The 12571-nt window shown below is 33.7% G+C and overlaps 2 protein-coding genes across 2 annotated transcripts in view; one reads left to right on the forward strand and one right to left on the reverse strand.

Annotated features, from left to right (window-relative positions):
* Positions 1-6416: 6416 nt before the first annotated feature.
* LOC110462821 lies at positions 6417-7187 on the reverse strand. The gene has a single exon (XM_021517019.1). It carries the CDS (start codon positions 7185-7187, stop codon positions 6417-6419), a length of 771 nt encoding a protein of 256 aa, XP_021372694.1.
* Positions 7188-10680: 3493 nt separating this feature from the next.
* Positions 10681-12571, forward strand: part of LOC110462791 — a 102204-nt gene continuing 100313 nt past the window's right edge. The window contains exon 1 of the mRNA XM_021516966.1: positions 10681-10887. The gene's annotated coding sequence lies outside the window, so the exon portion shown is untranslated. The remainder of the gene's footprint in view (positions 10888-12571) is intronic.

Raw genomic sequence — 12571 nt, forward strand, 5'->3', positions numbered from 1 at the left:
CTTGTTCTGAAAGAAGACTCACGAACTAACATTATGTCAATGGTAGACGAACAGTGAAATGATGGTATGTTAACAACACATAATGTACCTCTCTCTAGAGCACATATCAAGGAGAGACACAGCCAAGTTAGAACTAGTCCAAAAATGAGATACCGGTATATTAAACTTACACAAATTACAAATCCCTTCAATTGGAACTTATTGCTAAAGTTAAATATGACAATATTGCTTGTTTATGTAAAATAATCACTGGTTATCATACATTTTAGTATATTTTCGAAGTTCATTAGAACGAGACTGATAGTTATGTAAAAGGCAGTGCTATTGTTTGGTAAGGTAAATCCAACAATTCAACAATTCTAATCAGTAAGTACCACTACTGATTTATCATGTTTCGCATCACAAATGTTTGTACGAAACAGGAGCTAAGTTCTTTATGAAGAAAACAACATGAACCAAACACAAGGATAAAACAAAAGGAGAGATCCCACAAACTCTCACTAAAACATCCGAGATGAATCCAAGTGCTGCAAATGCTTTAGTACAATGTTTTTACTCGCCACATACACCCTTGATACTCCAGGGGTTACGCTCACATTTGCCCTCTGCACCCCTGGAATACGTCATAGCAAACTCGAAGGCTCAATGTGCACTACCTTGTGGATGAGACGAGAAAACTAGTTTGATCCTTAAAAAAGAAATCCTTATAAGAATTTGTCGGTCGTGCAACGGCAGCAATGCCTAGCTTTGAAGCCGGGTACCGCTCCTCCTTTTTGAAGGACAGGAGTTTTCACCCGAGACCAATCAAATAGGTAGACGCGCGCCTTCAATTTCGCTATGGCAATTCAACGGGTGTAGAGAGCGTAAGTGTACACCACATATGACTATCATCAACGATAAAAGACTACCCGACGAACACGTCTGCAATCATTGTGGATACTGGAGTTGCACATTGTTGAACTGTGTAAAATAAGGCTAGTTTTTGCCTACTGTGGAATATTATACAATTATGGAGTTTTTTGCTGGTGGATATGATGTGATATGAACATATAGAAGTGATATTGACTGAGGCGAAGCCGAGGTTAATATCACGTTTTCAGGTTCATATCACATAATATTTACCAGCACAAAAACCCATAATTGTTTTATTATATGCTTCAACAATAGATAAAATGTTTAAAAGAAGTCTTTGTTCTCCGTGTAAAGTTTCGCCACGGTTGAATCCAACAGTTCGGCATCGTAGCTTTCGAAGACATCAGCAAGATTCTTTTCCTTAAAATAAGCATGTTAGACACGCACTGCGTGTTCGGTGGCCTTTTTTTTTTTTTTTTTTTTTTTTTTTTTTTTTTATTTTTTTTTTTTTTTCATTTTTTTTTTTTTATACAATGCAAAGTACATTTGTAATAGCTGAAAATCTCACACATACTAATCTCGCTTCCACTTTCACACACACCATTATCGATTGTCATTTTAATACATTTTTCCAATGATTACATTTACATTGCATTTGTATAAGGAAAGCAGAAAAAGGAAAGGTTAATAGAAAGAAAAAAAGACAGAGGATGAAAAAAAGACAAGGACAAAACAGAGAGAGAGAGAGAGAGAGATGTCAGGCAATCAGTAGTAAATAACTATATATCTATATGTATAACTAGCATATGAAAACAGGAGTGAGTAAAGAGCATGTGTCGTCAGCTGCAAATGTCAATATATGTATAGTAATAGCTAAACAGAATATTTTGATGTCTTTAGATAGGAAAAATGGATACAAAACAACTCATATACTAGTGTCCAATAATATTACATATTATAACTGTAAACAGTATTCTTAAAATAAAGTTCAGCAAATTGAAGATTCAGGAGATATTTATTAACTTTTGCCATTTTTTCCAATTATTTTTAAAAGTGTTATTATGTTTGTCATCTTTACCTGTTGCAATGTATTTTTGTGTAATATAGTTGTCCTTGATTGCTTTTTTAAGACCATTTATAGATAAATTGGTTTGTAGGCATCTTGCTGAATAAATATATTGTTTCATAATCAAAATAATTGTACTGTCTATTGGTGTTCTTATTCCATCTTGATTATATAGTCCAAAGATAAAAGTCTCCTTATTGTAAGCAAAAGGGATCATTAAGGCATCTAATAAAAACTCAAAATTTTGTAACATAACCTGCACCTTATCACATTCCCATAGGGTATGTTCTATTGTTTCAATATCAGTTTTACATGAGTTACAATAAGGACTATCAGCTATTCCTGCCTTAAATAAGAATGAGTTTGTTGTCAAAATGTGTTGATTGATTCTGTATTGAAGCCACTGTAATTTTGAATTTTTGGTTATATGAAAAGGCATTTTATATATTTTTTTCCATGTTTCATTATCAAAATTAAAAACTTCATCCCATTTTTTTCTTCCAGTTGATATTGTATTATTTTTATTGAGTAAATAATAAAAATCTTGTGTCCCTTTTTTACTGCGGAAAAGTATTTCTAGATTAATTGGTATGAAAGGATAGATAGGACATGGTAAATCTTGTTTCTGTATATGTTTTCGAATAGCTGAAATAAGTCCTTGGTAATTAAGAAAGTTTGTATTTATACCAAAGAACTGTTGAAATTCCTGAAAAGAGTAAAACGAATTAGTGTCTTTATTGATTAAATCGCTAATAATAATAATTCCTTTATTGTACCAATCCCGATAAAAAATACTCTGATTATCTATTTTAATTACATTATTATACCATATTGGTGTTTTGGCCAATTTATCTGGAGATTGATATGAATAGTGTTTATTTGATAAGTTTATCCATGCTTCAAAAACATCTTTCCAAAATAAATTCTTACAGTTATTGTGACATATTGAAATGTACTCAGTTCCACAGTTAGCCAAAATATGATCATCAACAGAAGTTCTTAGAATAATTTGCCATTTACTTGGACTTGTATAGAGTCTCCTTAACCATGTTAACTTTAGAGATTCAATGAAAGACTTTACATGTAACATTTTTAGACCTCCGTCAATATATTTTTTAACAGTTATATCTCTTTTCACTTTATCTATTTTACTTTTCCATAAAAAACAGTACAGTTCTGTGTTTAACTTTTTCAGGAAATTCTCATCTGGGTTTGGTAAAGAGATAAAGAGATGATTAAACTGAGAAATTAATAGTGCCTTTATAATATGGATTCTACCTATTGGTGTCAAAATTCTTCTTTCCCAAGTTCTAATAAGGGCCTTTATCTTAACTAGTTTTTTATCATAATTCAGTTTAGGTATTCGGTGAAGGTCAACATGAAACTCAATGCCTAAAAGTATAAATTTTTGATTTCCCCACTGTATATTCAATTCAGGGTACACAACTTCATCACTATATTTTTTACTCCCAATCCAAATAGCCTGTGTTTTAGAAACATTTATTTTTAATCCAGATATTTTTGCAAAAGTTTTTAGTTCATCAATTGATTCTTTTAGTGATTTCTCTGTTCCATCTAAAATCAGTGAAGTGTCATCTGCATATTGAGACAGTAAAATAGGACTATTATCAATATCAATACCTTTTATATTTTTATTGTTCCTTATTCTAATGGCTAAAATTTCAGCACACATTATAAATATATATGGTGCTATGGGGTCCCCCTGCCTACAGCCTCTTTCAATTTCGAAAAATGGAGACAAATTTCCCCCTTGATTAATAGCTGAACTTGCCTTTTTTGTAGAATTTTGACCCACTTTTTTATATCTTCCCCAAAATTAAAATAATCCAGAACTTCATCAATAAACTTCCAAGAAACAGAGTCAAAAGCTTTTTCAAAATCAATGATTAACAACATTCCAGGTATATTCCTATCTTCCGCATATTGCATGATATCGTATACAATTCGAGTGTTTTCCCCAATATAGCGCCCTGCAATAAATCCTGTTTGATCTGTATTAATAATTTTATTTAAAACTGTTTTTATTCTGCTAGCTATTGATCCTGATGCAATTTTATAAATAATATTAAGTAAAGAAATTGGTCTCCAATTTTTAAGATATTGTCGAGGCTTATCTCCCTTAGGTATACATGTAATTATGCCCTGTCTTTGTGTGATTGATAATTGACCCTGATTGAACCCAAAATTAATTGATTTGACTATAAAAGTACCTAGTTGTTTCCAAAAGCATTTAAAAAATTCTACTGTATACCCATCAGAGCCTGGGCTTTTATTTTTTTTCATAGTTTTTAAAGTATTTGAAGCTTCATTGAGAGTAATTATACCTTCTAGTTTGTTAGATTCTATATTACTTAATTTTGGAATATCAATATCTTTTAAAAAATCATCTATATGAACATCTTCTATATCATTATCAATTGTATACAATTTTTCATAAAAATTTCTTACCTCATCAAGAATTTCTACCTGCTTTGTTATTTTATCGCCATTGCGTTTCTCTATCATCGGTATTAACTTCGAGGTGTAATTTCTGTTTTCTAGGTTAAAAAAATAATTTGTTGGCTTTTCACCTTCTTCTACCCATTTAGCTCTAGATCGGATTATACTACCTTTTAATTTATGTAATCTGATATTTTGTAATTCCTGTTTTTTTTCGTTCACTTTATCTATATCAACATCACTACTATCTTCTAGTTTACGTATAGTATCTGTAAGATTATTTTCATTTAAATTCTGTTGTTTTTTCTTATATGAAGAGTGGGAAATGGTTTTGCCTCGAATTTCAATTAAAAGTGTTTCTAAAAAAAGTTGATCACTTATTATGAATTGTATATCAGAATCAGGAATATTATTGATGTTTTCTAAAAGATACACTGGAAGAGCATATTGTCTTTCAATGTCTAAAATAAGTTTATTAATAAGTTCTAGGTAGTCTAAGTCATACAAGAGTGAATTATTAAATTTCCATAATCCTTTACCTTTCTTAAATTCATTAAATTTTAAAGCAATAATAGGAAGCGAATGATCAGTTCTATAGCCTGGCTCGATATTTGAATAATGAATACTTGGTAATAAGCTGTCTGAAATAAGAAAGAAATCTAAACGAGCTTGTTTAACAGGGTTACTTCTCCTCCAAGTGTATCTTTTGTGCTCCGGATGTTGTTCTCTGTATATATCTACCATTCCCAACTCTTCTATAATTTCAATTACTTTATCTCTGGCTTTTGGGTTGTTTATATGTTTATAGCTTTTATCATAGTCCAATTTAGGGTTCAAAATTAAATTAAAATCACCACATATTATATAAGATTCATTGCCAAATGCATTAATAGTATCTGTTAAATTTTCATAAAAAGCTGGATTGTCTGAATTAGGGCCATATAATGTTATTAAAGTTACTTTTCTACCTTCTATCTTCAAATCAAGAGCCAGAAAATTCCCAATCAAATCCCTTCTTTCCTGCATTACCTTTACTTCAAAATTATTATTAAAAAATATTGCTACCCCCCTTGCATTTGATCTAAATGAATTAAAATAGCATTCATAACCCCATTCTGCTCGAACTATATTTTCAATATCATGAGTGAAATGTGTATCCTGTAAACAGAAAATATTATAGTTTTTATTTTTCAAGTAAGAAAATACATCTTTTCTTTTATTTCTATCTCCTAAACCTTGGCAATTTGCTGATATTATTTTTATACCATCAACAAATCAGTTGTATAAACAGCTTATACTCACTCAACATATATATGACACTGCCTAAGACAACGGGAGAAGACATGAGAGGGCCCCATGCCAGGATAGTAATTATAATGACACTGACACAAAAGAAGAAAGGAGAAAGAAGCATTGATAGACAGAAGGAAAAGACACAGAAAAACATATAAATGTGGTCAAACGAAACTGACACACTATCAACTATACATAATCATAATCTATTTGTTTACCTATAATCTTACACCTCGTGCATTCTTTCCAATTTCATCCATTCTTTCACTCCTTATTTGCACAATAATCTTTCTATCGGATTCATCCCACACACACAAAAAGTATGACTACATATCATTTATACCTATATACATAGTCTACCATCAACATTTACAAACATACATACATATAAATGATTACATTACTCAATCGCTGTTCTGTCTTCCATACTACAAACTTTCAAAATTCAGCCGGAAGTCAACAACCTGTCCGGAAGTTTGCGCACATAACTAATAATATGAAACCTGGAACGAATGCGGACTAAAGGTAGCAAAAATAAAACGTATCTGATATTAGCTTGTAAAGTATCACCAAGCCATATGAAACGAATATACAATATGAATCATATAATGTCATTATCTGATCAATCTATATATGCACATAATTTTTCTTAATAATGTTTTTTTTTGTACATAGAAAAGTCACTGATTTCACAGATAAGTTCACTTACGGGTAAAATTGTCATCGTTCATTAGGAAAGCCTCAGTCATGATCGTGTTGTATTTAGAATTCTCCGTTTTCTCCCGTTTTTCAGTAACACAAACAGTTTCCCATCAGTGCTCCAGGATCTCTCAACACACCTGAGCTCAAAAGCCTCTTTAAGTCTCTGTTGATTGATCCTGGTAAGGTCCTCCATAATGTAGCATCGTGTTCCCTTTAGTAGTTTCCTCTGTTTGATGATCTCAAATTTTCTCCTACGGTGGGTAAACTTACAGATGATATTTCGAGGTTTACCCCGCTGGTACACACCAAGTCTATGGGCTATGTCGATGTCTGCCTCAACAATTGTGACATTCAGTTTGTCATATACAAATTTCACAATCTTTTCAACACATTCCTCAACAGTTTCATTCTTGTTGGAATCCTCAAGTCCCACTATTCGAATAGTGTTTTTCCTTCCATGCTGTTCAAGATCATTCAGTTTATTGTCCTGTTCACATTGCCTATCTTCAGATTCTCCCAAGTGTTGCTCCAATTTGCTAACTGTCTGTTTCAAATCATCATTCTGTTCCTCGAGATCAAAAACACGACTCTCAAGTCTTTCAACAAGTTCTCTGTTTTCCTTTTTGATATCCTCTCTTAGAATTATCATCTGTGAGTGTATGTCTTCTTTGAGCGTTGATAGGATAACATAAATATTATCCAGCTTTTCGTCTGTAGACATTTTCCCCCTTGAGATGTCACTAAGTCTTCCAGAATGAGGACCCTTCGACTGTCCTTTACTATTGCTGGTGCTCGCACTTCTGGTAGAAGTCATTTTCACTTCAGACAAAAATACACTTGTCACAATAAATATAGATGTTCAATACAGGTGTACAGGTAAGTGTCAACTAGTACACTGCGGTATAGCTGATAGTGGTCAGTAGTGTGGTCACTGAACCATGGTGAGTTCTGGTCTGTCTCTAAATATTTGGATCCTCAAAACACGATAAATGCACACAAATTAATACCTATCTATCTTACTCCTTTGGTATAAACATTATATATTGATGTGTATATAGGATTACTTCGTTACCACAATTATGTATTGATGAGTATATATGTTGACCATATAGCTGGTAACAAATGATATAAAACTCTGAACTTTGAGAGTAAATCGGTGGCCTTTTTTTGTTTTAACAGCATCTTTTATCTTCGAGCAGTTTGTTTTTTTGACATTTTTAGATGTAACGGAGGCAAACCGTTCGCCAGCAGTCATCTTCTGTTGTCGTCTGACAGATCACGTTCGGGTCTAACTGCGCATGCGCTGGAACAGGTTGAAGGGAACTTCAAAATAGGCTATATTTAGAAATCAATATTCACTGGATAACCAGTCAACATAAGTTTTTGAGGACTGGTCAAGTGTATAGGATCAGGCCAATGTGATTGCGAGAAGTTTTCAAGCATATAATAATGTCTTATACATTTCTCCCACCTATTGAGCACTCATGTGGTATACGTGTGACGTCACAATCAAATGACAGCGTTTTATCATGACGTTACAATTGAAAGCGCGTAAAAACGTCGTTTGACTGACTGTTACAATCTTTCCGTCGGCAAGTAATACCAATTGAATAGCATACAACACTGTTCGACAGGTTCCCTTTTATAACTGAGATTTACTTTTTATATCTACACATTTTGCAGTATTATTGTTGCATGTGCAATGTCTATGTCTTGATTTAACAAACCTTTGGTTAAAAAGTGGGAGAAAAAATCGTGATGTAGGTATGTTGGATATGGATTTTCTACCCTAGGTGCAGACTTTGGTGTCAGAACCTCGGCATAGCCTCATTTCTGACCCAAATTTTACACCCTCTGGTAGAATATCCATATCTATGGTTTTACCGTTATCTGGCTTTATATTTTCACTTGTTATTCAATGAGCATATCGACGAATCAAACTCGAGTGAGTTCCAAATACTTCGGCCCCATTAATGTTATGGTAAAATGACGTCATTATTCAGGTATATTTTCGACATAGCCCCGACATACCGTTCGACACTATGTGGCATTATGTTTATTTGCAGTTCAGCTTATATAATAGCATCTTAAATGCATAAAGTGACAAAACTTTATAAATACATTTTGCTGGAACACTAAGCCAGGCCTCCCGTTATGTCCGTGTGATCGGAGAAGAGTGTAACAGGAAAGAGAATAGTGTCCTTCCACCGGGGATCGAACCCGCGATCACTAGGTTCCTAGTCGGACTCTCTAACACTGAGTTAAAGGGAAATTCCCTCTAGCTCGAAGCCAGAAGGCGACCGTAATCCTATGTACAATTAAAATCTGCCAAATGAGCAATGCACGCCTAATACCTACAACCTTGAAATGTTGCTAAATATATCCATCACTAAAACTATAAAGTGTACTATTGAAAAATCTCCTCGGTGTTTACTTTACTCATTTAGTATTTTTACATTTTACTTCCATCATTAACAAGGCATTTACAGAACAGAACACAACTACATTTGCGTCATGCTGTGTAAGATGAGCTCCACAGACACCCCGTTTATTACCACTATAACTATTGCCGCTGTACCTACCACTGACATTGGTCGTAATGTTGCCAGGTAGAACACCCCCACTAATTAACCATTGCAAACGAAACACGCCAGATGACGTGACTTAGGTGCCCCTTAATGCCGTATAAACACCACTTAAACGAGCGATACTAAACAAGTGTATCGGTCGTATTAGAACCTCCGTCTTGATACACTGGCCATGTTGACAGTCACGTGACATATCGGCTCATTAAGCACTGTGTTCATTGCATGCCGTCATTACCGGTAAACATTTTCCCAACATTGCCACTAATGAAAGGCCGTGTTGTTTTTTTTTATATGTTATTAGTGAATTTAGAGGAGTTTGTTAGAATCTTGATGTATTTGTTTTACAAATGCTGCGATGCAAATGAACAAACCAGGTCTTACTGGGTCTCTTTCCGGTTCTACTGCAAAATCTAGATTAGGAATTAATTTCTCATGTCGCTCGGGCAATTCCTATTGATTACATCTGGTGTTTCTACTTTGACGTCCTGGTGCGATTGTGTCGTGCTAGTGTCAACCCATAGCGAATTATTGCCGAAGCCTATAAGTGCATCTTACGATCCCACCTCCCTATCGTCTACTTTAACGACATCGCCTTGTATCATCAGATCGACAGGCTTACTGTAAACAGTTAGAATTGACGAGATAAATATTTTCACGTAAATTCACAATGAGAGTCGATTCAGATTTTAAATAGCTCCCCAAAATATTTACTTGGAAACAATTTGATTTCTGTAATGGTTTCTTTCGTCAATTCAAATTCTCACCATTTCAGGTGAACATTGCTAACAGCAAACATTAACTCATGTACAGCATGTAAAGTTTCAGCGTTGATAAATATCGACGTTTCAGGCGCAATCGTGACAAAAACTAACAGCAAAATTTTTAATAATTCTTGGCATGCTGGTATATATTTACAAAATATATGTACTATAATTATATAATTCACGACGTTTCAAATTAAATCTCGAAGTTATTTATACTATATATATAACATGTATATATACCTTCAGTTTATTTAATTTAGAATTTAACAAACCCGTTTTTTTGTAGCATTCCGCCCAGTGCTATCAAATAAAAAATAAAAATAAAAAAACACTTAAAAACAGTGCGTCAACACTTAGGGACAAAATCAGAACTCAAAATCATTACCAAAAGATAGTTATTGGAATAGGGCAGATCAAAGCGGCGGAATATTATCCCGGACCGCAACGGAAAAAAACGGGCCTTGAAACCAGGTGTTCCGGAAGAGAAAGCGTTTCTTGCGTCACAGTATCATAGGTACGTCCCGTGAAATCTCACTGATGAGACTCTCATATTTGTTATGTTTCGACAGTACTACGTATTTTTGATAGGTTCCAGTGACGTTTATGAATACAATAGCTTGTTTAGGCCGAGATAAGTTCGGACACTGTTGCATATTTTGGTCGATCCTGGCGGCGTTTGTGCTAATGCATATTTATGATACCAGTTTTTCTCCGACAGACCGATATATTGATGTGTGCCCATTACAAATATATATGAAAAAAATATCATAGGTTATTATTTTCAATAACATAATCTGTAATATGTGTATATGAGTAAGCAAAAACGAAAGATCATATTGGCTGATAAAACGCGATGTTGTCGGCAACGATAAGTGCATGTAGGCTCCGAAGTTCAGTAAACGTTCGATACATTATCAGCAGAGGACATATTGTATCTATCTCTGCTGTGGTCGCGGTGTGAAGCAGACAAACCGTCAATGATTCCGCTGCAGTGTTGTACGTTCTATAGCAAACACGGCATACACATGGGACGGTACAGAAAGGATTAAAGCAGCATTTGACATTTGTTTACGGCCATCCGCACGGATTAATTTTAACAAAACGTGTTACTTCGGGCGCCGTTGTTTCAGCCTGTAAGATTGGTTAATATTACTACGTAAAGGTATGTTGACATTTTACTCCTTTCATTCTTACTTGCAAATATAATCTTGTCTATGAAATCATGTTTTTTTGTGTAAAGTTTTATGGAACTGGTATATTTTGACTATCAAAAATGTCCCTGCTTATTTTACCTCTGTGTATAAACATACAGAGCCGTTTAAATAATAGTACTTTGTACTCCATTTGTAGAAATTGACTATATTCTTTATAAAAGTTCCTAAATGGTACTTTTTATTTATATTTTATCATACAACATTGTAACCGTTCAAAGTTTTAACCATCTGAATTGTAAATATGAATTATTTGAACATGAACGTATACTACATATACCAGAATTTGAAAAAAAGTCCTTATCATATTCTACATGAACTGCAATCTTTAAAAGTTCAAATGTCTGTGTGAACTACCGGCGGTACAAGTTTTATTGTTTGTACGAACTTTGAAATATTTGTATGAACTACTGATTGTTTAATTGTCTTTTGAACGACTGACGGTACAAGTTTGATTGTTTGTATGAACTACTGATCGTTTAATTGTCTTTTGAGTGACCGGCGGTACACGTTTGATTGTTTGTACGAACTTTGAAGTAACTGATTGTTTTATTGCCTTTTGAGTGACCGGCGGTACAAGTTTGATTGTTTGTACGAACTTTTAGGTATTTGTATGAACTACTGATCGTTTAATTGCATTTTGAGCGACTGACGGTACAATATTTATTGTCTGTATCAACTTCCGACGGTGCTACTTTAATTGTCTATATTGACACCAACTGTACAGCTTTAATTGCGTTTCGGAAACAAAGTTTGAGTACTGTACAATTGTTTGAGTTCGCGTGTACTTTATTTCATGAACCATCCTCGGGTTTTTTCGCGAATACTTTAAAAGACGATCAAGAAAATGCATTTTCAATATTGATGATGATTTATTATGGAATTCATATTCGCGGAAGAACTAAATCACACGCGAAAATTAATCTTATTCAAAGCGTTCTAGGTATCTTGACATAGGCTTTGAATCTATATTAGTATTTTTGTATGCAAAAAGTTCACAAAGATGTATTTGTCATCAAAAATTCAACGTTTCATTAAAATCGTCTTTTTTCTATCTACTGAATCTGATCAGTGAAAAGAGCGGTATTTTTGTGAGCAATTTCCTTAAAATCTTAAACTATTATTCGATTATACATGTATATTGCTTACAAAAATTGAATTTAACAGAATCAGTGTAGCTTTTTACTTAGAGGCCGCACGGAGGTATTCCGGACTGAATCATAAATATGAAGCTATAAAATACTTTTGGTCAGGGAATAAAGAATGTTTGTCTATCTGCCTGTCTGTGTGCATGTCTGTGTATGTTTTCATTTCACTTGTAAGCTTCACTGATAACAAAAACAATTCCTTTTTGTTCCTTTAGATTAAACAGTCATATCGTAACAACAGACAAGACAAACTCGTAAGGACAAAGAATTTGAACACGTCAATGTGAAACCTTTCCTTAGATAAAGAAATTATCTTCTCATGGAATTCCGTCTTTGCGTTTTGCAGAGTTATCTTCTCTTGTGAGCAGGTATTGATTGTTACGTCATCGGTTTGTGAGAGTAACGTCATCAATATTTGAGAAAACGATGTAATTTTATCACACAAACCACTGACGTAACAATCAATACCAGCTCACAAGAGAAGATA

The sequence above is a fragment of the Mizuhopecten yessoensis genome, unplaced genomic scaffold, assembly GCF_002113885.1.
Source record: "Mizuhopecten yessoensis strain PY_sf001 unplaced genomic scaffold, ASM211388v2 scaffold10831, whole genome shotgun sequence".
Classification (NCBI taxonomy): domain Eukaryota; kingdom Metazoa; phylum Mollusca; class Bivalvia; order Pectinida; family Pectinidae; genus Mizuhopecten; species Mizuhopecten yessoensis.